This window comes from Ctenopharyngodon idella, chromosome 24 (genome assembly GCF_019924925.1).
Source record: "Ctenopharyngodon idella isolate HZGC_01 chromosome 24, HZGC01, whole genome shotgun sequence".
Taxonomy (NCBI): domain Eukaryota; kingdom Metazoa; phylum Chordata; class Actinopteri; order Cypriniformes; family Xenocyprididae; genus Ctenopharyngodon; species Ctenopharyngodon idella.
The window spans coordinates 28625435-28653052 of record NC_067243.1 but is presented as its reverse complement, the minus strand read 5'-3'; the positions used below and the strand labels follow the sequence as shown (position 1 = coordinate 28653052).

Below are 27618 nucleotides of genomic sequence, written 5' to 3'. Positions count from 1 at the left end.
GTATGTGGCAACTGGTGATTGGTGTGGAGTGTGCATGTGATTGGCAAGGAGGATTATGGGAAATGGAGTCCAGGAACTGACAGGAACAGACAGTGATCGTGACATAACGCCCCCCTTCCGGAAGGCGCGTCCTCGCGGCGTAAATGGCACAGATAGGGAGGGGGGGGTGGGTACATTGGAGACCTGTTGGCAGACGGGAACGGGGTCTCCAATGCAGGTCCAGGAACTCGGGCAGCCACGGGGGGTCAGGTGCCACGGGCAGCCACGGCGGGTCAGGTGCCACGGGCAGCCACGGCGGGTCAGGTGGCTTGGGCAACCACGGCGGGTCAGGTGGCTTGGGCACCCACGGCAGGTCAGGTGGCTTGGGCAACCACGGCAGGTCAGGTGGCTTAGGCGGCCACGGTAGGTCAGGTAGCTTGGGCGCCCACGGCAGGTCAGGGTCCGTAGCCGGCCACAGCAGTTCACAGGCGGTTGAAGACCGTGGGCGTGTAAGGTCCCCACCCGCAAGCTCAAGCAATTCGGAGGCCGCTGATGATCGCGGCCGTGCAGGGTCCCCACCCACAAGCTCCCCACCCTCAGGTATATGGCCCCCCCCCAAAAAGTTCTTGGGGAATTCAACGGAGGCCGTGGCGGTTTCGTGGGTAAGGAGCTCGGGTGGCGCCGGCAGGGCGAGGAGCTCGGGTGGCGCCGGCAGGGCGAGGAGCTCGGGTGGCGCCGGCAGGGCGAGGAGCTCGGGTGGCGCCGGCAGGGCGAGGAGCTCGGGTGGCGCCGGCAGGGCGAGGAGCTCGGCGACGGCCTCCGTGGCCGTATCAGGAAGAGCGGGCTGCTCTGGGACGGCAGCGGACTGCTCTGGGACGGCCTCCGGGCTTACAACGGGCTCTGGGACGGCCTCCGGGCCTACAGCGGGCTCTGGGAAGGCCTCCGGGCCTTGAGGGATGGAGGAAGCCTTCTTCCTCCTCCTCCTCCGTTTACATGGTTGAGGCGGTGGCTCTATGCCTACCTCCTCTGAGGGCGCTGCAGCGGGCTCACGGGTTGGAGCGGACTCGCGGACTGGAGCTGGTTCTGGAGTGGACTCACTGGCTGGAACGACCCCTATGTTCCCAGACACTGGCGGGGCGGCCATCTTGCCCGTGGGCACTGGCAAAGCGGCCATCTTGTCCATAGCATCCAGAGAATTTGAGTGCGTGGCAACCGGCGAGCTTGAGTGCGTGGCAACCGGCGAGCTTGAGTGCGTGGCAACCGGCGAGCTTGAGTGCGTGGCAACCGGCGAGCTTGAGTGCGTGGCAACCGGCGAGCTTGAGTGTGAAGCGGCAACCGGCGAGCTTGAGTGTGAAGCGGCCGGCGGAGGCTTAGGAATGCCAGCCGCTCGTACTGAAGTCAGCGCTGGATCAGCCACACTGGAACGCAACCCACTCCGCTCCCAAACAGATCCAGAGACGTGATGTAATTCTAGAGGATCAACGGAGACTTGACTTGGCTCTGGAAGATCAGCGGAGACATGATGTGATGATGTTGTGGCCGCCATTTTGTGCAGGCTCTCTTTAGAGGCAGCCATTACATGGGGGGACGAGGTGTCGCGTTCCTCCGCGACACCCACAGTAAAAAGTGAACCAACAGTAAGCAGGGCAAAGTCCAGAAATTCCACGAACGACCCTCGGGGACCATTAATAAGTAAGTAGTCCTTCAATGGTTCGTTTAATCCATAGCCAAAGAAGTCAATGAGGGCACAGTCAGGCAGGTCAGAGAAATAGGCAATGTCTAAAAACTTCTGAATGTGGTCCTCGAGTGTACAATTACCTTGCCGAAGGCGGACGAGACGTATTGCTGGGTCCATGCTAAGGCTGGAAGCGCTCGTAGAAGCTGCTGGATCGTTTGATGGCGAAGTCTTCTGTAACGATGGGTCGACAGAATGTGGATCCATTTGCAGCTAGTTTATTAAAAGTACTTACAGAGTAGACAGGGCAAAGGCAGAGGCATAAACAGTAACAGGCAATGGTCGGGGCAGGCGGCAGACAAACAGAGTCAGGGTACAGGCAAGGATCAGGGCAGGCAGCAAACAATCACAGTCCAGGAAACAGGCAAAGATCAGGGTAGGCAGCAAAGGGTCGCAGGGAATAAACAGTCCAATCGGTAACAGATAAACAGTCCACAGAAAAACGCTCAGAAATGATCACCTCGGCAAATCAAGACTTCGCAATGAGGTGGTGTGTGTGTAAGTCCTTTATAGTCCAGGTAGTGTGCTAAGCTGTATGTGGCAACTGGTGATTGGTGTGGAGTGTGCATGTGATTGGCAAGGAGGATTATGGGAAATGGAGTCCAGGAACTGACAGGAACAGACAGTGATCGTGACAAGTACATTATAAAAGTATTTTTAATGCATTAATTAAGCATCATTATACACATTATACTGCATGTATGATCTCATGAATAATTCATTAAGCAGTTATAACACATTATAATATCATCTAGTCACTGTTACACCTTTAGAAAGTATAATGGGGTAAAACAAATTGCAAACAACCAATTTCAGATGTAACATTGAATTTGTCAATATAATAGCTTTTAATTTTGGTTACAATTATTTATGAAAAGGCATTATTTATGGATACCTTCATAACACATTATATATAAATGCTTCAAGTAAAGTTTCAGCACAATATTATTATTTAAAAAAAAAATGTTTTTGTTTCAACTGTAAAACACCTTCTGAAATCTAAATTGTACTTTTTTAAATAGTTAATTAAAAGGACTTACCGAGCACCAGTTTAGTTCCTCCACCGAATGTGTACCACAGTGATACAATCTAATGAAACGGTCGTACAAAAACCTCTATTCCACTCGAGTGAACACAAACTCCAGCAGAGAGAGAGAAACAACACTTCAACACACTGATATTAGAAGAAACTCAGATCTTCTCAACACTCAAACATTCAGTTTGGACAAAATGCTTTCTGATATAACACTGTTTATAGAAATATATCTGATGATCTGTGACCTCTGAGGTGACCTTTGACCTCTTTTATCATGGATGATATTGTGAGTTTCTCATAATGATCTTCTGCTGTTCATATAAAGCTCAATCATCATGATTCACAGAAAAACCTGCAGCTTCAAATAAATTAATCAATAATTCTGAACATTTCATAAGTACATTGTTTAATCTAGTGTCACATGACCTGATTATGAGTCCTGATGAACATGTCAACCTTCATCAAACACCATTATGTATCTTTTTTTTGTTTGTTTGTTTGTTTACTCTAAATACAGTAAAACTTTTTCTCATTGTTGACATGTTTTTAACCCTCTATGGTACGCAATATGATATCAATCAGGAAAAAAATATTTCTGTTGTTTTTCCTGCTTAAAATTGGACACTTTATTTGTTGCCTCGAGGCAACATTGTACCACAATGGAAAAATTGAAACATTTGGCATTTTCATGTAGAAAAAAGAAATATATTTATTGAAAACATCAATTTCTTTAACTAGACACTTGAACAAACAAATGTATCCAGATTTTAATGTATTAAAAGTTTCATATTTAATAAAAAGTAACATTTTATATCCAGCTGTTGCCCTCAGACAACATTGTACCATAGTGGAACACAAGTATTACCAAACCATCATATTATTATGTTATTATATCAAGTTATCATATCATCTTCATCCTCATCTCCATCTTCTCTCTCACCCTCACTCTCTCCCTGACGGATTGTCACTATGATTTCATCTTCCTCATCACAGCATGACCCTCATCCTCACCCTCATCAACTGCCAGTGCTACCTGTGTTTTATAGCTTCTTGAAGTGATATAGAAAATGTGCTGATCATAATATATGCAGATATAGTATGTGAATTGCTATTCTTATAAGTGCATTACAAAATCATGTGAAAATGCAAATATATTTAGATAATTCTCACTCTTTTCCTTACAAATATAATACATTTGTATTCACACCTATTATGCCTGTATGGCCTCATGTGATTCCATTATGGTACAATGTTGCCTTGAGGCAACACACAGTTTTTTGTTATTTTCTCTAAAACATTTGATGATATATAATGTAAAGTTCTTGAAAATACTTCTTTACTTGCCAATGAAGGTGACTCGTATTTTTTGTGGGTGATTAAATGGATACAAACAAGTGAAAAAAGCTTTTTCATTGGAGAAAATATGGAGCCATGTGACGTGCTGAAACAGGACACAAAATGGACCCCTGTTGGTCATGTTTTGGTCTTTTTTGGACTTTTATTGATTAGTATTTGAGTTATTCTGTCCTGAGATACGTTTGATCAATCAATTGGTGCCTTATTTTATTAAAAACAAACTAAAATAGACCATGTTGCCTGGAGGCAGCACCGTACCAGAGAGGTTAAAGATGTAGTACATTACTGTACTCACAAATAAATAATTACTGTGTTTGACAAATATGTTTAAAAATATCTACTTTCATGATACTATAGTCATTTTAGGGGCTTAAAAAATCTTTTATTTTTCTTCCTTGTGGTGGCCACCATGTTGAGATCACATGACCAGCTGAATGCTGCTCACTTTATCTTGGTCACATATTATCAGAAACATTCACCTTATATAAATGAATCATGAATGAGAGTGAATAGATTATTTCTACAGCGGCACTGAAAGCTGAAAATGCTTCATCCACACTGACAGATGTTCATATAAAGTCAAAGACTAGTGTCTTATCAGTCTGCAAAACATAAAAAAAAAAACATTTTATAATTCAAATTAAAAATATTTTACAATAATTAATATTTACAATTATTACAAACAACATCAATCTGTAAAATCTTAGGTTGCACTTTATTTCGATGGTCCACTTTTGATATTCTACTAACTATAAGTGACTTGTCAACTACATGTCAACTAACTCTCATTAGTGTATTAGTAGACTGTAGTAGACTGTTAGGTTTGGGTTCAGTTAAGTAGAATAAGTTGACATGTAGTTGTAAAGTTACTTACAGTCAGTAGAATGCCTAAAGTAGACCACTGAAATACCAAATCTTATATGTAGAGAGTTTATTAGTTTGTTAGCATCACACACTGTTGTAAATCCTGCCCACTTCTTTGCATTGTCACACATGCTTCAGTGCTCTGAGAGTGTTTATAGTGCTGTGAGTTTAACACTTCATGACTGAGAGCAGAACAGAACACAATCTTCATCATCACACAAGACAAAAGAACAACAATGAACAAAATCACCTTCTTCATCTGGACTCTCACACTGTTTATTCAAGGTAAGACTGATAAAAACTGACCCTGGTTTTGGTGTTCTTGTAAAAGTATATGATGGTAGTAGTTTTAAACAATAATTGTTTTTCTTTTCTCTTCTTCAGAATCCAGAGGAGTGACTCTGACTCAACCTGAAGTTAAAACTGTCCAACAGGGTCAAACAGCTACAATAGAGTGTCATATAGATGTAGGAATATACGGCAGCTACTTAGCCTGGTATCAGCAGAAACCTGGAGAAGCTCCTAAACTCCTCATATATGAAGCAACAAGCCGTTATACTGGAACTCCATCTAGATTCAGTGGCAGTGGATCTGGCAGTGATTTCACTCTGACCATCAGTGGAGTCCAGACTGAAGATACAGGAGATTATTACTGTCAGAGTTTACACTATCCAAACAGTGTATGGGTGTTCACACAGTGATAAAGAGTGGTACAAAAACCTCGGTCAGTCAGACGTCACAGTGATGCACTGATACAGCTGAGAGATACTGCAGCTGCTCATTCAACACAATCACACACAACACTGATCAGTGATGGAAGGGGTTCATCATAAAAGACAACTACCTTAACATTTTTGTTTTTTGTTTCTGTTAACAAATTAACAAACTTCAATCTGTACTTATTCATTTAGAAGACACTTTTCCCCAAACTGACCACTTTTTCACAGGCAGAAATATTCAAATTGGCTTCCAAACAAAATATCACACATGAGACCATAAAAACACTCCTGAAAAGATCAACATGACAACTTTAAATTAGACAACATGCCTTCAACACACAGTCAGAGCTACACACACCTCAGTATCCACATTATTCTGTAACGCGGAAGGGCTCAAGGATTTTTTTCTTAACGTCATCTGATCTGTAAAGTAGTGCCAAATATATGAAGATAGTGAGGGACTTTCACCTGGTGGTAAATTGCTGAGATTATAATACACAGCACAGATTTTTTCTAGAGGGTCCAAGCGAGTTTCAAATTTCAAATACAAATTCAGCAATATTCGTAACTCATTACACAATAAAAAAGCATTGCTTCTGAAATACCATCACGATAAGATGCATATACCAATGTTTCTTGTCCAGCTTCTGACATGAGTATCTGAAGTGTCAGTAATATGTTTGTTACTCAAAAGCAGTTGTAAAATCTTCAAGATTGGGACATACTGTATTGTTCTTTTGCATTTGTATCTTATGTTTGTGACTTTTTTGACACTTGAGAGTACTGTATACAGTGAATTTACAGTCACAGTCTTTAAACATACATGTGACAGTCTCACTATTTCTGAGATGACGACCAGCGGCGATTCTAGGATTTCAATATGTTTCAATTTCAATATTGTTTTGATTTTAGATTTCTTATAAAATATTTATTATAACAATTTTTAACAATTTTATTGTACTGAAGTATGAAGTATAGCAAGTGTAGGAAAAGTCACAAAGTCTCATGATATTTAGGTGAAGTGAGCATTAAAAAATGACAATAATAACTAGATTTGTACATTTTTTGAAGAAAATGTGAATGGTGTTTGCTGTGAGCAACTACACTGCCTTGAGCTAATATGTTGCTAATATGTTTTACTTAGCATTGTTATAAGTTTTAACCTTCAGCTGATCATTGTTAGCATGTAGGTATTCACTGCTAGCATGACTAGCATGTTGAAAGTCCTGTTTGCTAGCATGAGTCAAATGAGCCAACCACCATTTCTCTACAATGCTCTGATGCAGAGATATAGGTCTTGATAAACAGTTGCTAGGGCACTCTATTTGGTTGCTAGGGAGTGGCTTGTCAGCTGCCAATAATGATACTATAAAGGCTGATTGTCAGTATGAATGATATAAAGCAACCCCCATGCCTCGATGACATTCAGATACAGAGATATGACACAGTCACACAGTTTGTCGCAATGTTAAGTCAGTGGGATTTTTCGCCCGATTTTTCACCTGCTGTACGAACATCGTACGCCCAATCGCTTATAAAAGCAAGAGCAGCGATGTCCTTGATCTGACACCTCATTCATGGCTCTACGACAAATGGTGTGGGACGAGTTACGTGCCGAAATTTATATGGAATAAAGAAGAAGAAGAATATGTGAGATAGTAAGAGTGTGCATCGTCTTTCAGGCAAGCACCACTAATAATAATCCCAGATCCCAACAGCCTTTTCACTGGAGGAAAACAGCTGTAGTGGGATGAGGGGGAATGCAGCAAAAGTAGATGGGACTTGGGAAACCATCCTGTATTATTCCCACATCTCATTATGTAAACTGTATTTATGACAAATATCATAAATACATAAGATAAATACATACAACCATAAATACAAAGATCTATAACAAAGAGTTGTCATAATATGATAATCAGATTAAACATATTGGTGCTAAAAGATGTGTAGATAACAAAAACAGATCACAGGGGATAACTTAAACACAAACACTTCAACACTGATGATACCGGACACAGAACTAGAGAAAACTGGGCTTAAAGGGTTAATTCACCCAAAAATGACATTTCTGTCATTAATTACTCTCCCTCATGTCGTTCCACACCCGTAAGACCTTCATTCATCTTCAGAAACACAAATTAAGATATTTTTGATGAAATCTGAGAGGAATATGACTCGTCCATAGACAGCAATATAATCAAGGTCCAGAAAGGTACTAAAAACATAGTTAAAATAGATAACGTGACTGCAGTGGTTCAACCTTGATGTTATGAAGAGACAAGAATACTTTTTGTGCTCAAAAACAAAACAAAAATAATGTCTTTATTCAACAATATCTTCTCTTCTGTGTCATTCTCATATGCTGTTTACTTCCAGCGCTTCCAGTTTCTACATCAGAACGTCGACTCAGTAATGTAAAACATTTCCTTGTTATGGTGAGCAGCTGTCCCATGGGAAACAAAATAAAAATTAATTGATAAAGTGATGATTAAATGGTGACAAAGTGTTAATTTATTTTTTACATTTTAAAGTTCAGGATTGGGTAAAGTGATGGAATGTCTTGAAACGAGTTGAATACGGTACAATAAATCTCACACAGAACAGAATAAAATCATTAGAATGTAAAATAAGGTAAATGTGATGATACACTGAACATATTTGATCAATCTTAGCAGCTCACGCTGTTGTAAATCCTGCCCACTTCTTTGCATTGTCACACATGCTTCAGTGCTCTGAGAGTGTTTATAGTGCTGTGAGTTTAACACTTCATGACTGAGAGCAGAACAGAACACAATCTTCATCATCACACAAGACAAAAGAACAACAATGAACAAAATCACCTTCTTCATCTGGACTCTCACTCTGTTTGCTCAAGGTTTGTGTAATACAGTTTCTTTCTTCTTCTTTTTTTTAACAGTGATTTTTAATTCTTTTAAAATGTCAGATATCATTTTCATTCGTTTTCTTTCAGAGTGTAGAGGACAGATCACTGTAACTCAGAGTCCATCAATAACAGCAGTTCAACCAGGACAAGAAGTCAGAATAAACTGTAAAACCAGCAGTGCAGTGTATAATGGTGATCGTTTAGCCTGGTACTTACAGAAACCTGGAGAAGCTCCTAAACTCCTCATATATTATGCAACAAGCCGTAATACTGGAACTCCATCTAGATTCAGTGGCAGTGGATCTGGCAGTGATTTCACTCTGACCATCAGTGGAGTCCAGACTGAAGATACAGGAGATTATTACTGTCAGAGTTTACACTATCCAAACAGTGTATGGGTGTTCACACAGTGATAAAGAGTGGTACAAAAACCTCGGTCAGTCATACGTCACAGTGATGCACTGATACAGCTGAGAGATACTGCAGCTGCTGATGGAGGATCACAAACAATGGTGTATTAAACATTTCAGAAACATACATTTATTTAAGTAAACATGTGACATTTAATCTTATATCCCTTACTTGTTCCCCCAGGTGAAAAAAAAAAAGTACACTTTTATAATGTACTTAAAGTGCTCTATTTTCGCACACTAATTTTGTACTTAATAAATTCTTCTTTAGTACTTCTTAAGATAATCTTAAGAACATCTAAGTGTACTCAACTGTTATTTTGAGACACCATGAATATGAAATAAAATGTGCTTTTAACATACTATCTCTGTATTTTAAGAAAAAAACGTATTTAGTTACTGCTTACACTTGAACCCATAAGTGTACTACAAGTGATGACTAAATAATAATAACTAATGTGGGTGCTGGGATTTGTAGTCCAGTTAATACTCGGGAGAGTGAGACCTCCGGTGGCCTATTGAGGGATCTTCGCTGGCATTTGTAACATACACATTCCTGGTCCAGCCTGAAAAATACAGATTTTTTTTTTTTTTTTGGTCATGATTTGAGCGTTTAGAAGCAAAATTGATGAGACAGTTGATCTCAGATTTCATTGCCGATTTAAAAAATGCAATTTAATCATAAGCTTGGTGAACAGCTTTGGAGAATTTGATGTTTCCTCATTGAAAGAGATAGGAGCTGTACTGCACGACTGAAACAGCTGCGCGAGAGGCGTTTCAAAGATGGCCGCCGAGTGAAATGACTTGCCTTAAAGGCCCACTGAAGTGCCTTGGAACAAGCAGCATTATTCAATGTGTTGATGTAATTTCAACTGAAACAGGAAGATGGGGTGGGACTTATCAAACAGCCCCTCCCCTTTTATAAAATAGCCAATAGCGTTTCGTTTATATCACAGCTCGGCCAGAGCCGTTAGCTCGGTAAAGCCTCAGTTACCTACGAATCTCTAGCAGTTTCTAATCTCCTCCATATCACATTAAAATACAGCTTCTGTGCAGAATTCAAATGTGTCCGACACGTTTTGTGATCTGCGTCGACTCGCGCATATGATCCGCTCTGTGCTCTCGTGTCTCTGGACCGGAGCAGACTGTGCTCGCGCTGCGGTGGGTCACGTGACACTAACATGAAACCAGACTTCATTCGCCTCAATGGAAAACATATTTACACTGTCTTAATTGTTCACTATCCCCTATATAGTGCACTATGTGCCATTCACCATGTAGAAAATAGTAAATGTGTTAACAAATTATTGACTTTAGCCACAGCTTCAGCATCTATTTATAATGTAGGGGGCGGGACGCTTCAGATATAGAGAGCATTTGATTGGACAGAAGATCTGACGAGAAGCTGAAGTCCGCAGTGATGTCATGAAAATCCCTGATCCACTTTAGCACAAGTGAGAGACTGTGAGTTTTGAATGCTTATATCTCCTAAATGTGAATTTTGTCATTGTTTTGGAACACATCAGCTTATTCATAACTTTAAGGCTAACATATTACAGTTTTTCTCAATTGCTTAAACACATTTCTTGAAACTATGCCTCATATTCTCGAAACAGTGAACACAAATCCATAACGTCTCAGCCAATTCCCCAAACATCCTATTTTCAGGTCAAAATGAAGCTCTACACTCAAAACCATTCACTCTTGCTGAAAAAACACACTTGGCCCTCAGACATCACACACAAGCCCCCAAAAACACACACACTACAACATAATCTTACACACTGGTGCAATAAATTCAAAACACCATTTCCAAAACTGGTAAGTTTTGTTGCTTGTGGTTCCCCCCCTCAAAAACCTTTTCACATAATGAACACAAAAGACACAACCAATGTATACATTGCACATTTTTATTCATTCATATCACAGTAAAAAAAAAAAAAATTCAAAACCATAACGCCATTTATCAAAAAGCACACCCATTTCCCTAAACTCTAAACACTATTCCCCTGTTTTGACACATGAATCAGATTTGTTGAACTGTCACTGCAAAACTCTACACATAAATCCCTTCATTTCTCATTGCCTACACCATGTTGTCATTTAGAAAGCACTAGCATTCAATATTGTTCACTCAAGTCAGCACAGCTTGAGCTCAATTAGCACACAGTTACCCACGTGGAAACACTAAGAGTCAAAATTTATCACACACCAATCAGAACCTTCAATAGAGAGATAAAAGAGCCCGAGTCAGTTCATGCAGTTTTGCAACAATGGATCCAGAGAGACATGATTGAAAAGGTCGAGGACACCAGAGAGGAGGAGGAGGAAGAGGATGAGCAAGAGCAGTAAGGAGTGGAGGAAGAGGAGAAGGACGAAGACAAGGATGAGGTGCAAGGAGACAAGGAGTCTCAGATGAAATTCGTGCCACTAGTTGACCATGTCCTTGTCCATGGTATGACTATGAGGGAGGCTGGGCAATGAGTTCAGCCAAACTTAGTTTTTTTTCAACTGCTTACACACATTTTCAAAACTTTGCCTCTTTTTTTCAAAACTTTACACACAAATCCAAGAATTGCACACACAAAATGCAAAATGCCTCACATCTCTTGCAAAATGAAGCACTGCATTCAAAATATCACAAACACATCTCAAAAGCAAACATTTGTCTTACTTTTCAAACACATTTACCATAATATTCTATTTTTGGATATCATATACACACAGTTATTCAAAACCTAAAGCTCTTCTTTCATAAGATGCTATGTACATTTCTGTACAAGATTGAAAGTAATTGGCAGAGAGATGTTGAAAAATTCATGGTAAACAGGAAAGCAAGATTGAAACCAAACTATTTTTTTTTTTTTTTTTTTTTTTTTTTTTTTTTACTGTAAGCATTTGTGGTTGTGAATACAGTATTGCACAGTACAATATAAAATATAATACATCAACCATGTGTAGTTGGACAAAAAAAAAAAAAAAAAAAAACTAGCATAATTTTGAAAAAGGTGAATATTCCAAAGGAATGGTGTGTATGTGTGTCCTGGTAGGGGACCAAATGTCTTCACAAGCATAGTAATACCAGTGCATTTTGACTTTGTGGGGACATTTATATACAGAACATACAGTATAAAAACCATTACGCCTATGGAGTGTCCCCATAGAACATGGAAACCCAACATGTGTGTGTTGTGTGTGTGTGTGTGTTTGTTGGTGGGCGAGATGGTTGGGTGTATCTAGGCTTCATCTCTCCTCCTGGCTGGGTCCGGCCACAATACTTCATTCACATCACATGCTATGTTCTCTCTTGCGTATCCAACCTTGGATGGAGGCAGCGTCAGTGTCTCCACATGCCTCCTCCATTGCCTGGAGAAGTGTTATGTTGACATAGGGATGACGATCATGCACTTTCCAGCAACCATGTGGAGAAAAAATCCTCAATAGGGTTTAGAAATGATGAATATGGAAGCAAGTAAACAACAGAAAAGTTGTTCAAAATCTATAACTTGACATTTGGCCTATTTATAGGCCTATTCTAAAGCCATGATTGGTTGGTGTTAAGTAAAGCAGTGAGTGTTTGCACATGTGAAGAGTTTGTGTGAGGCGCTGATGAATTGGTGTGGCATTTTGATTGGTTGTGTTTGAAAAAGGAACTCAAGATACTTTCTGTTAGATTTTTGTGTGTTACATAGAATCACTCAATTGTGTGTTGTGTTTTGCAAAAAGTGTTTTATGAAATTGAAAACCGAGTCGAAGGCTGAGAATTAGTGTATGGTTTTGCAGATTTGGTGTGTGGTTCTGCTGTTTGAGTGTCAGGTTTCAGAAATTGTGTGACAAGTAAAGATTTTGTGTGTAAGCAGTTGAAAAAAACTGTAAGTTGCTTCACCGCGATCATAAGAACCTTCAAGGAGGAAAACAGGTAGGTGTACCTCAGTGTATCTACTGTAACTTTTGAGTGCTGTACTCTGTTACAACACATGCATCACACTGCCTTACATACAGAGAGTTTCTGTCTACTTCCATTTTTGTAAAAAGGATGTGTTACAGTTACTTCTATTTTTGAGGACACAGAGACGATGGAATGGAAGAAGCCTGACTAGACATTTCAGTTGATGTGTGGCAGGGGTGGATCAGGCATGCAAGAGGATTTTACCACCACTGGCTGGATAGGGCCAGTTACAGCCTGTGAAGTTGATGAGATTCTCTGTCCTGTCCCAGACCAAAATGTGATGCTGGGGCAGAATATTTTTTGTTGTTATTTGGTGTATTGTACTGTACAGTACATTAAGGAATAAAAAATGTGCAAATGTATACATGTGTTCATCATGTGAAAAGTTCAGTGAGGGAGAACCACAAGCAACACAACTTATTACTGTTTTTTGTTTTTGTAGTATTGTTTTGAATTTATCTCACTAGTGTGTAAGATTATGTTGTAGTGTGTGTGTGTTTTTGAGGTCTTGTGTGTGATGTCTGAGGGCAAAGTTTGTTTTTTCAGTAAGAGTGAATGGTTTTGAGTGTAGAGCTTCATTTTGACCTGAAAATAGGATGTTTGGGGAATTGGGTGAGACGTTATGGATTTGTGTTCACTGTTTTGAGAATATGAGGCATAGTTTCAAGAAATGTGTTTAAGCAATCGAGAAAAACTGTAATAGATGAAGCATAGGGCACATCAATTAAGTCCATTTCGATTTCTGACTATCGCTACCTTAAATAAGTTGCAGTTTTCGTAAATATATAAAAACTATGCTTTTTGTTACGAGTAAGCAAAGCGCGACCGACTTAAAGGTAGATATTTGCCCTGTGGCCGAAGTGACTTTTCTAAGCGATACTGGGACCACAGTGAACGAATAATTGAAGATATAAAGTAATCAGAATAATCAAAAATCTAAATTAATGCATAACCAATGATTAATTTCTAATTGGAAACAACATCTAAGAGTAATAATCATTTGAAATTGGAGTCAGATTAAACGAGCAGCTAAAGTAAAATTGAAACTGAATTCTAGAAATTAAGTGAACTTCAACAGGAGCACTGAAAAGGCATACACGCATTAAACCTTCGCACAGGCCGTCAGATTACGTTTTTGGGCCGATGGGGGGTTTCCTACAATATTAATAATGACCAAATCAATAATATATATGATTCTGTCAATAGACTTCAGAAATGTGTGTATAATTGTTTGACATGTTTCACAACATGAGGAAGTTGTTGGAAAATGTGTTTGTGACTGATCTACAGTCTTCAGGATAATGATTTAAATAGAGAGAGTCACTTTGCATTGTCACACATGCTTCAGTGCTCTGAGAGTGTTTATAGTGCTGTGAGTTTAACACTTCATGACTGAGAGCAGAACAGAACACAATCTTCATCATCACACAAGACAAAAGAACAACAATGAACAAAATCACCTTCTTCATCTGGACTCTCACACTGTTTGCTCAAGGTTTGTGTAATGCAGCTCCACAATTATTCTCTTGAAATATTAAATGTTTATAATTTTAGATAATAATTTTTTAGAATTTATAATTGTATTATTATTTTCTTCTTCTTGTTCTTTCTCTCAGAGTGTAGAGGACAGTACACTGTAACTCAGAGTCCATCAATAACAGCAGTTCAACCAGGACAAGAAGTCAGAATAAACTGTAAAACCAGCAGTGCAGTGTATAATGGTAATTACTTACACTGGTACTTACAGAAACCTGGAGAAGCTCCTAAACTCCTCATATATTATGCAACAAGCCGTTATACTGGAACTCCATCTAGATTCAGTGGCAGTGGATCTGGCAGTGATTTCACTCTGACCATCAGTGGAGTCCAGACTGAAGATACAGGAGATTATTACTGTCAGAGTTACCACAATGATCCAGTGTTCACACAGTGATAAAGAGTGGTACAAAAACCTCGGTCAGTCAGACGTCACAGTGATGCACTGATACAGCTGAGAGATACTGCAGCTGCTGATGGAGGATCACAAACAACACAATGTTGTATCAAACCTTTCAGAAACCTTATTTATGTATTTTGATGTACTAAGCATGTAACATAATCTTTATATTATATAAACGTTAGTGGTGCTTGGCCCTGCAAAACTTGCCACAATCTAACGCACGTACACCGGGAAACAAGGATAATTAACCCATTTGTGCCCAAATTTTTCTGAATGGTTTCATGCATATAGTCGTGTTAATAGTGTCCTATGTGAACATGTTCTGCATTTATTTTCCCCAGTTTTTTTTTTTCTTTTTTTTTTCTTGAAAATCATATTTGAATGTGCGGCAATAGTTGCCGGTGGGCAAATATGTTGTATGCAATGTAAAATTTAACTAGGAGGAGAACATTTGGCATCTAACTCAAAATAACTGCTTTCAACAGATCAATCTTTATTCATAAACAGATTTATTATGTATGAAAGTGTGATGGAAATTTGGACCTAATTAATAATGAACTAACATTTCTTTTCTTCTACAGGCCTAATAAGCTAACTTTGAAATAGAGAAATAGTCACTAGGACTGAGTGTTGTAACAAGTGGAAAAATTCTGCTGTGCTGGCTAGACAGCATCCTTCTAACGGTAAAAAATTGTCTTTGAAAAATTGTTTTAACCTATTGAGTAATCTGAACTATTAACCCGGCGATATTTTTTGATGATCTTGTGATTCAGTTGTTCTAATCTAAATTTACTCCTCCAGTAAGCAGGACAGAGGAACTGAGATGTTTTTCTTAAATCTGAACCAATCATATTAAGACTGATGATAATGAGTAATAGATCATGCTATACTGACTGTGAAATGCACCTGAAATCCTATAAACCTGCTGTATTCCTTTGTTCGGAGAGAGATTCTCTGGAATTGATGGGAACTCTCCCGGCCGTGATTAAAGCTTTAAAGGACAAAAACTGGTTATTGCTGCAGCATGTCAGGTTAGGGAACACTAGGTTTTTGAGGGTCAAGATGTTGACCGAGATATTATTGAGTGTCGATTATGAGACGCTCCGAAAGATCAGGAAATTTATTGAGTGTCGATTTGGAGACGCTCCGAAAGATCAGGAAATTTATTGAGTGTCGATTAGGAGACGCCCCAGGAACAGGTAAACTTAAGTCAGGTGCGTCATGGAAAATCTACCACAAAGTCGAAAATTCGATGTGAACCCAAAAAGGCTGCATCTATGAAAAAACAAACAACAAATCCATTTGTCTTAAAGTGGTTGAACTTAGTGCAGAACAAAGTGCAGCCATTAAGTTGCCCCAGCAGGGCAGTGTGTATCAAAAAGTTAAATGAAAATAAATAAATAAAAATAAATAGATTGAAGAAAAAAATTAGACGGGACATTGGGGTGGACAGTAGAGCTTTAGAAAGATTGCTCTCTCTATTTAACTCAACAATTGATTAAAAATGACTGTATTTTTTGCTTAAAATGAACCCAAAGTATGTTGGAAATTAACCTTTATTTAAGGGTTAATAAATGAGCATTTATTTATAAGTTAAATGATTAATAATTAAACAACAGATATTTATTAAATTGCTTATTAATAAATGTTCACCTTTTGATTATTATTGTTGCCTCTAGTAATTATGTCTGATTTTTAATTTCCAACCTATTTTGAGTTCATTTTAAGTCAGCCATATAGTAATTTAAAAAAAAAAAAAAATACTTTAAATAAAACTGCCCAGCACGTTGGGCAAACATTTAACCCAACTGCTGGGTTAAAACAACCCAATTGCCGGGCTTGTCCATTTTCAACCCAACTTGGGTTGTTTTTAACCCATTATTTTTTAGAGTGTATATTTTAGGTGTGATATTATAAAAGCAAAAAGCACTAAACAAGACCAATAACCTTGATTTATTAACCCATTAAACACAGTATACCCCATTTACCCCGTCATATATGTACTTACAAGTCATTTGCCCACCGGCAACTATAGTTGCTGCTTGGACTTTTGACTAAGTATGCCAAAAACTATAGATCTCTTGTAAGATTTGTCTTGTTTGGATGATTCTAGAGACTTTCATGATTATGTAGATATATACAGGTGCTGGTCATATAATTAGAATATCATCAACAAGTTGATTTATTTCACTAATTCCATTCAAAAAGTGAAACTTGTATATTATATTCATTCATTACACACAGACTGATATATTTCAAATGTTTATTTCTTTTAATGTTGATGATTATAACTGCCAATTAGGGAAAATCCCAAATTCAGTATCTCAGAAAATTAGAATATTGTGAAAAGGTTCAATATTGAAGACACCTGGTGCCACACTCTAATCAGCTAATTAACTCAAAACACCTGCAAAGGCCTTTAAATGGTCTCTCAGTCTAGTTCTGTAGGCTACACAATCATGGGGAAGACTGCTGACTTGACAGTTGTCCAAAAGACGACCATTGACACCTTGCACAAGGAGGGCAAGACACAAAAGGTCATTGCAAAAGAGGCTGGCTGTTCACAGAGCTCTGTGTCCAAGCACATTAATAGAGAGGCGAAGGGAAGGAAAAGATGTGGTAGAAAAAAAGTGTACAAGCAATAGGGATAACCACACCCTGGAGAGGATTGTGAAACAAAACCCATTCAAAAATGTGGGGAGATTCACAAAGAGTGGACTGCAGCTGGAGTCAGTGCTTCAAGAACCACTACGCGCAGACGTATGCAAGACATGGGTTTCAGCTGTCGCATTCCTTGTGTCAAGCCACTTTTGAACAACAGACACCGTCAGAAGCGTCTCGTCTGGGCTAAAGACAAAAAGGACTGGACTGCTGCTGAGTGGTCCAAAGTTATGTTCTCTGATGAAAGTAAATTTTGCATTTCCTTTGGAAATCAGGGTCCCAGAGTCTGGAGGAAGAGAGGAGAGGCACATAATCCACATTGCTTGAGGTCCAGTGTAAAGTTTCCACAGTCAGTGATGGTTTGGGGTGCCATGTCATCTGCTGGTGTTGGTCCACTGTGTTTTCTGAGGTCCAAGGTCAACGCAGCCGTATACCAGGAAGTTTTAGAGCACTTCATGCTTCCTGCTGCTGACCAACTTTATGGAGATGCAGATTTCATTTTCCAACAGGACTTGGCACCTGCACACAGTGCCAAAGCTACCAGTACCTGGTTTAAGGACCATGGTATCCCTGTTCTTAATTGGCCAGCAAACTCGCCTGACCTTAACCCCATAGAAAATCTATGGGGTATTGTGAAGAGGAAGATGCGATATGCCAGACCCAACAATGCAGAAGAGCTGAAGGCCACTATCAGAGCAACCTGGGCTCTTATAACACCTGAGCAGTGCCACAGACTGATCGACTCCATGCCACGCCGCATTGCTGCAGTAATTCAGGCAAAAGGAGCCCCAACTAAGTATTGAGTGCTGTACATGCTCATACTTTTCATGTTCATACTTTTCAGTTGGCCAAGATTTCTAAAAATCCTTTCTTTGTATTGGTCTTAAGTAATATTCTAATTTTCTGAGATACTGAATTTGGGATTTTCCTTAGTTGTCAGTTATAATCGTCAAAATTAAAAGAAATAAACATTTGAAATATATCAGTCTGTGTGTAATGAATGAATATAATATACAAGTTTCACTTTTTGAATGGAATTAGTGAAATAAATCAACTTTTTGATGATATTCTAATTATATGACCAGCACCTGTATATGTCAACAAAAAATATTTATTAGTAACATGAAAATTACTTTTCTTTGGGAGGGTTTGCCTTCGCCATGCTTCCTGGAAGTAGAGGTAGGAAGTTGACAGCCTCATGTGACAGGAAGGAAGTGAATACCTTTTTTTTGTTCTTGAAATCCTTTATTTGGTTGTTTTCTTGCATGTCATTGAGACATAAAACATGGATAACATCTAGAAAAATACTAACAAAAGGAAAATGACAACTATACACTGCAGCAACTATAGTTGCCGGTGGGCTAAAATGGGTTAACGACACACACCTGAACTGAATGATGAATCAAATTAACAACCGGCAACAAACTCAACAGGGGGAAAGTGGAAACTGAAACAAAGTCCAAACTAAGTGAGACTGTGACAGTACGCCCCCTCCTGGACAGGTGAGACCTCACACCAACAGATGGATGGAGGAGGCTTCGGTGGAGGATGGAGATCCGGAGAGGGATGAACAAACAGAAAGTCCAGGGTGGTGCAGGTGGAGGAACTGACCAGGGGATGGTCTTGAACAAGAACAGACAGATGCTGACCCAGACCACAGCCAGGACTGTAAGTTTCATCTAAATTTAAATGTTGAATATGACTCCACACATACACCACATATATTGTGATTGCATTCTTTACAAAACTAAAGTTTTTATTTATTTTATTTTATTTATTTTACTTGTCTTTTAATCTAACACACAGTAAGAGGGAGTGATTTGTTTTGAGAGTCAGTTGTTCTTTTTGACACCTGTGTGTTGCTGTAACCTGTTTCATCAAACACTAACTTTCAGTGAAGATTCAAGATGACTTTTCAGTAAAAACCTCATCATAAGATTCATTTAATTCAGATTGTTAATCATGTTATGAAAGCAACGACATAACTTTAAGGTTTGTTTTGTTTTGTGCGCAAAAACAAAACAAAAATAACGACTTTATTCAACAATCTCTTCTCTACCCTGTCAGACTCATACACAGTGAACGCAGTGCAGATCTTCTGTGTCTATGTCCTGTATTTGTTATAAAATGAGACTGATCTACAGTCTTCAGGATAATGATTTAAATAGAGAGAGTCACTTTGCATTGTCACACATGCTTCAGTGCTCTGAGAGTGTTTATAGTGCTGTGAGTTTAACACTTCATGACTGAGAGCAGAACAGAACACAATCTTCATCATCACACAAGACAAAAGAACAACAATGAACACAATCACCTTCTTCATCTGGACTCTCACACTGTTTGCTCAAGGTTTGTGTAACGCAGCTCCACAATTATTCTCTTGAAATATTAAATGTTTATAATTTTAGATATTTTTTTAGAATTTATAATTGTATTATTATTTTCTTCTTCTTGTTCTTTCTCTCAGAGTGTAGAGGACAGTACACTGTAACTCAGAGTCCATCAATAACAGCAGCTCAACCAGGACAAGAAGTCAGAATAAACTGTAAAACCAGCAGTTCAGTGTATAATGGTAATTACTTACACTGGTACTTACAGAAACCTGGAGAAGCTCCTAAACTCCTCATATATGAAGCAACAAGCCGTTATACTGGAACTCCATCTAGATTCAGTGGCAGTGGATCTGGCAGTGATTTCACTCTGACCATCAGTGGAGTCCAGACTGAAGATACAGGAGATTATTACTGTCAGAGTGTACACTATCCAAACAGTGTATGGGTGTTCACACAGTGATAAAGAGTGGTACAAAAACCTCGGTCAGTCAGACGTCACAGTGATGCACTGATACAGCTGAGAGATACTGCAGCTGCTGATGGAGGATCACAAACAACACAATGGTGTATCAAACCTTTCAGAGACTTTATTTATTTATTATGACGTATTTAGTAAATATGTAACATACAATCTTATATCCCTTACTAAACTGGTCTAAAATCTGGAGAAAATGTGAGTGGTGCTCGTCTCTGCAAAACTACACTACAATATTATTTATATTAATTTACTGTAGGAAAGTCAATCCCTTTAATTGCTCTTCCATACTTCACTAGAGGGTCACGTCTTTTACATAACTGAATTCTACACACCTTTCCTTTAAAGAGGACCCATTATGCCAAATTCACTTTTGCATGGTGTTTGGACATAAATGTGTGTTGGCAGTGTGTGAACACAACCACCCTATAATGATAAAAATCCAACCTCTTTTTTTTTTTTTTTTTTTTAATCCCCATAAATCATAAGCAGTGTCTCAGAACAAGCCGTTTCCAGATCCCGTGACGTCACATTAGCCACAGGCCCCGCCCACGAATGAGGATCATGGATTCTGCGCTGATGAAGACTAATTTATTCACTTTATAACTGTAAAACTTCGTTTGCACATCACTGCCTGTATATGGATGCTTTAGATGCAAAATTAAATGGTAAGAAACGTTTCAGATTATAATGATGTTTTAGTTGACTGATGTTATTACTGACTTTATATATTTGAATGTGTTAAGTGTTTTTTCATTGCGGATGACGTCATTACGTCGGAGCGTAAAAGAACCAGTGAACCGTTTTTTTTTCAACTGGTTTATTGAATCGAACTGTCCGAAAGAACCGGTTTGTGGAAAAGAACCGAAATTCCCAGCACTAATCCTGACACCGGAGAACGAGCTCTTGAAGCTCCGCCCTCTTAGCCCGAGCGCAGCAGCTCATTTGCATTTAAAGGGCACACACTGAAAAGGCGTGTTTTTGCTCAACCCCAAAAAGTGGCAATTTTAACATGCTATAAAAAATTATCTGTGGGGTATTTTGAGTTAAAACTTTACATACACACATCAGGGACTTATTTTACATCTGGTAAATGGGGGCATAATAGGTCCCCTTTAAGACTGACTGCATCCAAAATCACATAATGTGTCAAAAGAAGTATGTCTGAATTCACAGTATTTATAGAACAGGCAAAAAGTACCGAGATGATCTACTACTTTCAGTGAGATTCTGAAGTGTGCATCTGATGGACACTTTACTATCCCATGAGGCCACAGGAGAGGATTTGTTAAAGTGAAGCAACCCAACTAATGCTGGTAGGTCACATGATAATGACATCATGGTAAATGTAGTACGTCCAGATTACATTCATACACACTCATACTATACAGAACATACTTTTTTAGCAGCCATTAAGTAATTCCTTACTCAAAATAAGTATATATGTACGACGTTCTCAATATAATTCATAATCCCACGTTTATAACGAACAACGCGTTATGGTTATTGTGTTATTACAAACTGTGTACGCAGGTGGTAAAGTTAATGTGGTACCACTACACTAAGCTTACTTTTGTAGATGGTTTATAACGGTGTGTTACTGATTAAGAAATAATGTCAAAAAAAAAAAAAAAATCGTGTTGTAACAGTTATTACTGCATGAAGATGAATGGTAACAATACCTGCAAAATACTGTTACATCCTGCAAGACTCCCGCTGCCATTCCTTCTCCAAAATATACCCTCAGCTGTTGTCAAGGCAACACTCCAAGTGTGTTGTGTCAAAACGCCCCACAGAACAGAGGGGCGGGGTGAGCAAAGCTCATTATCATTTAAAGACACATGCACTGAAATGGCTTGCTGAAAACAGAGCTGTTTTTGACCAGGTAAAATGAGTGTTTTCTTACAATACTAATGAGAATTTTTAATTAAAGTATATTACAAACTTTTCATTTAGAACCTGAAGAATCATATTAACTTGTACAAAAATGGCATTATATGACCCCTTTAAGGACAAGCATGTTACAATACAATACTTTTAAGCCACAGAAGTCGCTCACTTAACACAGAATTTTGCAATATGATCGGATATCAAAGAGCATAAAGTCTAAGACAACAATTTAAGATAGCAATTTTTTTTTTTTTTTTTTTTTTTTTACATAAATACATTTGCCTTCCATAGCAACTAGATAGCCTTAAAGGGATAGTTCACCCAAAAATGAAAATGTGATGTTTATCTGCTTAGCCCCAGGGCATCCAAGATGTAGGTGACTTTGTTTCTTCAGTAGAACACAAATGATGATTTTTAACTCCAACTGTTGCGGTCTGTCAGTCAAATAATGTGTGTAACTGGGAACTCCATCTATAAGAGTAAAATAAACACGACAGACAAATCCAAATTAAACCCTGCGGCTCGTGACGACACATTGATGTCCTAAAACACGAAACGATCGGTTTGTGCGACAAAACGAACAGTATTTATATCATTTTTTACCTCTAAAACACCACTATGTCCAACTGCCTTCAGCATCTGGTTAGTGAGGTCTGAACGCGCTCTGACAACGATCTCTCGCACTCATTGAAGCAAAACTCGAGACATCAGTTCCGTCATCAGAGCGCGTTTTCAGAGACCAGGAACTTAGCTTAGCTTCTGAAAACATTCAGAGATGAAGGAGAGTGGCGTGGATGCTTGATCTTCTCTTGATATCCTTCTTCATGCGGGGAGAGCAGATCCATCTGAACTTGTTCGAGTCCATGTCTAATTGCAGCGATGCGAGAAACAATGCTAACGTTAACTCAGTCACTTCCAAATCAGGCGGCTTATGATCAATGCAGCGAATTCGCGTGTACAAGAGGTGAAATCCATGTGGGGAACGAATCCCTCTCGCTAAACTCCCGATTGCACAATTCCTAGTGAGATGATGATGATGATGTTTTGCCTGTCGCATTCGCCATTTAATTAGCTCCTGAGAAATGCAATAGCTGCTGATAACACTGAGGAGCTTATATATGGATGCCGTGATAGGCGTCGTATTCCTATAGGAAGACGGGAGTCACCTGGGAGTCAGCTGATGCGAGCTTGACTGACGTGACCTGCCAGAACTGACGCGAACGCTTGATATTTACCTCAGAAAAACATATTCAGTGACCATAAACTTATTAGTCAGCTAGAAAAGTGTACTCTAGAAAGCAGCATTCTGATAAATATAGATATGCACCGTTACATATTCATTATAATGTTCTTCAATATTTATGCATGTTTAAATAAATCAGTTATGACAGCCACGATTTAAATTAAAAAAACCAAAAAAAAAAAACGAATTGGAGTAGAAATATGATTATGTAATTCTAAACTTTCTTTATTATAAAAAAAAAACATAATTGAGTGTAATTGAAGTGTTTGTATATAAATAAGTTCAATTTAGCCTTCATTATTATAGTAAAGTAGTACCAACTGACTCCCATGTGTAGTTTACAGCATTAGTTGAGAGATTTTTTTTCCTCTAGAAAATTTGCCATGTACTGTAACTGATATACTACATCCAAAATAATCAATATTGAATCGAATTGAATCAAAATTGTTATCGAATCGAACCGCAAGCATGTGAATAGAAATCGAATCGAATGGTGAAAATTGTGTCAGTACCCAGCCCTAATATTTACTCTCTCTTCATTTAATTTTTGAGTCCCATAAAGTTTCATATCACATTTATGCCGATGACATTCAGCTCTATTTTCTGTTAAAATCTAATTCAGTGTCCTCTCTGCTAGCTTGTTTAGAGGATATTAAGGTTTGGATGGACAATAATTTCCTTCAGTTAAATCAGAAAAAGACTGATGTTATGTTGTTTGGCCCTTCACACCTTTTAAATAATCTAAGTTCTACCCTGGGCCCCCTTCAAGATAACATTCGTGATAAAGTTAAAAATCTGGGAGTTACATTTGACCCTGAGTTAAAATTTCATAAACAAATCAATTCTGTAGTTAGCGCCAGTTTTCTGCAGCTTAGGGGACTTCGCAAGCTTAAAAATATTCTGAGTTGTAGTGATTTGGAGACCGTTATTCATGCTTTCATCTCAGCCAGGTTGGACTATTGTAACGCTCTATACGCTGGAATAAATCAGTCCTCGCTCTCACGATTACAACTGGTACAGAATGCCGCAGCTCGTTTTTTGACAGGGACAAAAAAGAGAGAACATATTACACCTGTGTTAGCATCACTTCATTGGTTACCTGTTCGATTCAGAGTTGATTTTAAGGTTTTAGTATTTGTATTTAAATCACTTCATAGTCTTGCCCCTTCTTATATTTCAGACCTTCTCCTGTGAGAACGCTCAGATCTTCCACCCAGATGATATTAAATGGTCCAAAATCTGGACTTAAATCCAAAGGTGACAGAGCTTTCTCAGTTCTTGGTCCTAAGCTCTGGAATTCCCTGCCTTTTTCCTATTAGACTATCCCCTACTCTATCTACATTTAAATCTTCTCTTAAGACATACTTTTTTTTCAGGCATATTCTTAATTTGATAATTTTCGTTTTAAATTGTTTTATTTTGCATGATGTTTTGTCTTAATTTTATTAATTTTGTTTTGTTTTCTTCCGATATATATTTTATTAGTATTTAAATTGTGTTGTATGAGGATGTTTTGTCTTGTATGTTGTGCAGCACTTTGGTCAGCATTTTATGTTGTTTTAAAGGGCTATAGAAATAAACTTGACCTTGACTTGACCTTGACCTTGGTATACTAAACTAAACCAGTCTGGACCAACATGGCATTTATGCTGGTTTATGTTGGATTTTTCATTGACATTATCGTCCCACTCTCTCATCTGTCACCTTCCTCCAATGCATTAAGTATGGGGATATTAATATACTTCCCTCATAATTCAGGAATGGGTGAATTGTCAGAGCAGAAAGTGGACTTTGTCTCCATTAGAGTCCCACTTTCTTATCTGTCGCCCCTCCGGCACAAGTCAGTGATAGTGTAGACGTGGAGCTGAACTCTACAGGCCCTTCAGGAGCAGGTTTGGACACTAAACGAATGAGACAAACATTATAGTCTTTATCCACCTTGTTTTTAACATAAGAGCAGCTCGGCCATTAGTAAATTGAATGTGTCTGGCTTCAGGTGTCATTCACTTCTGAAGACTTTGAGAAGAGAAGATACAATATGCTTATTCTTTGTCATTTATGAGTGTTTCATCAACTTTGGGCACCTAATATCCCAGGGGTTGAATTTTATTAAAATATAACAGATATAACTTTTGTCTTTTTGTTATAATCCTTTAACCAGACTATCAATGAGAAACAAGAAGTTAAATCAGACTTTATAAACATTGTATTTCAATCTTGTCAATTCTTTGGAGCCCCTAAAGGGACATGGTGAAGGGAAAAAAATATATATGATAGGAGAAAAAAAAAAGAAAAAAAAAAAGTCAATGCTTTCGCGTTCCACCGAGAAAATTTGCATTCGCCTGCAAAGAGCTCAGAGGGTTTTGTGAGCAAATGCAAAATTTATCGGGGTAACATAAAGGCATTGACTTATTATTTTTCCTTCAATCTCATATTTGTTTGTCCCATGTTCCTTTAGGGGGTCCATAGACTTCACATATGAATGCTGGGTGAGAGAAAACACATTGACACTGAATTTCAAACCTGCTTCTCCTTGGAATACCATGCAATGAAATGTTTATTTTGGGAATTGTCTTTGAAATGTCTTTGTGACTGATCTACAGTCTTCAGGATAGTGATTTAAATAGAGAGAGTCACTTTGCATTGTCACACATGCTTCAGTGCTCTGAGAGTGTTTATAGTGCTGTGAGTTTAACACTTCATGACTGAGAGCAGAACAGAACACAATCTTCATCATCACACAAGACAAAAGAACAACAATGAACACAATCACCTTCTTCATCTGGACACTCACTCTGTTTGCTCAAGGTTTGTGGTAAAATATTCATAATGATTTATAATTTCTTTTAAAATGTGAAATATATTTAATTTTCTTTTCTTTTATCTTTCTTTCAGAGTGTAGAGGACAGATCACTGTAACTCAGAGTCCATCAACAATAACAGCAGCTCAACCAGGACAAGAAGTCAGAATAAACTGTAAAACCAGCAGTAGAGTGTATGATGGTGATCGTTTAGCCTGGTACTTACAGAAACCTGGAGAAGCTCCTAAACTCCTGATTTATCAGATCAACAGTCTCCAGTCAGGAACTCCATCTAGATTCAGTGGCAGTGGATCTGGCAGTGATTTCACTCTGACCATCAGTGGAGTCCAGACTGAAGATACAGGAGATTATTACTGTCAGAGTTACCACTATATCAACAGTAAAGATGTGTTCACACAGTGATAAAGAGTGGTACAAAAACCTCGGTTAGTCAGACGTCACAGTGATGCACTGATACAGCTGAGAGATACTGCAGCTGCTGATGGAGGATCACAAACAACACAATGTTTTTTCAGACCTTTCAGAAACATTATTTATTTATTTTGATGTACTAAGCATGTAACATAATCTTTATATTATATAAATGTTAGTGGTGCTTGGCCCTGCAAAACTTTGCCACAACAATGTAATCTAACTGCAGGAAAGTCCGCCACTTTAATTGCACTTCCATGCTTCATCACTAGATGGCGTGTCTGTTACATAACTGAGTTCCCTATCTGTCAGTCACTTTGACGTTGTGTCGATGTGATGACACTAGTATAGTGTTTCTCAACCTTTTTTACTCGATGGCCTCCTCCTTCACCAGATCAATACTGCAGTGCCCCCCTAAGATGCTTGACATTTCCTCTTATACGACTGAGACTCCCATCTAAAGCCTGTCGGTTCACGTCGTCTCTGATAACAAGAACTTAATGCTGTTGGACAGGCTGTCTCTGCTGTACATGCCACGGACATGAACGAGAATAGTCCCGACCCAGCACACATGCAGGAACTATGCTCGTCAACCGATTTATTAATAATTAATAATCATCAATAATTAATAATAATAATGAAAAAGTTTTCAAAAACGTAATTTCTCTCATCACTACAGCAAACATTTTGAACATGTGTATGTTTGGCTTTATATTCATTGATACATCAGACCATGTAACATTGTATCTGGAATGGTAAAACATTGTTGACTTATCTTAAGTGTCTGAATTTCTGAGGAACTCTTATAGCGCTGCAGGACTAGCCTACAGCAAACACTGAACCAGACTATTAAATGTTGAGCAAGGGATCTCATTGGCTGCAGGATCAGCAGAGACCAATCAGCCTGAG

The 27618-nt window shown here is 38.6% G+C and overlaps 1 long non-coding RNA gene and 1 gene segment (V, D, J or C); one reads left to right on the top strand and one right to left on the bottom strand.

Annotated features, from left to right (window-relative positions):
* LOC127506802 (immunoglobulin kappa light chain-like) overlaps positions 1-27618 on the top strand; it is a 339850-nt gene that overhangs the window by 97254 nt on the left and 214978 nt on the right. The window contains 1 exon segment of the V gene segment in view: positions 5355-5660. Coding sequence covers positions 5355-5660 — 306 coding nt within the window.
* LOC127506930 (uncharacterized) lies at positions 8668-26282 on the bottom strand. Its single transcript, XR_007928147.1, has 3 exons — positions 22837-26282; positions 20348-22704; positions 8668-9008 (listed from the first exon to the last, which is right to left on the bottom strand). It is a non-coding gene; the product is annotated as an uncharacterized LOC127506930 (long non-coding RNA).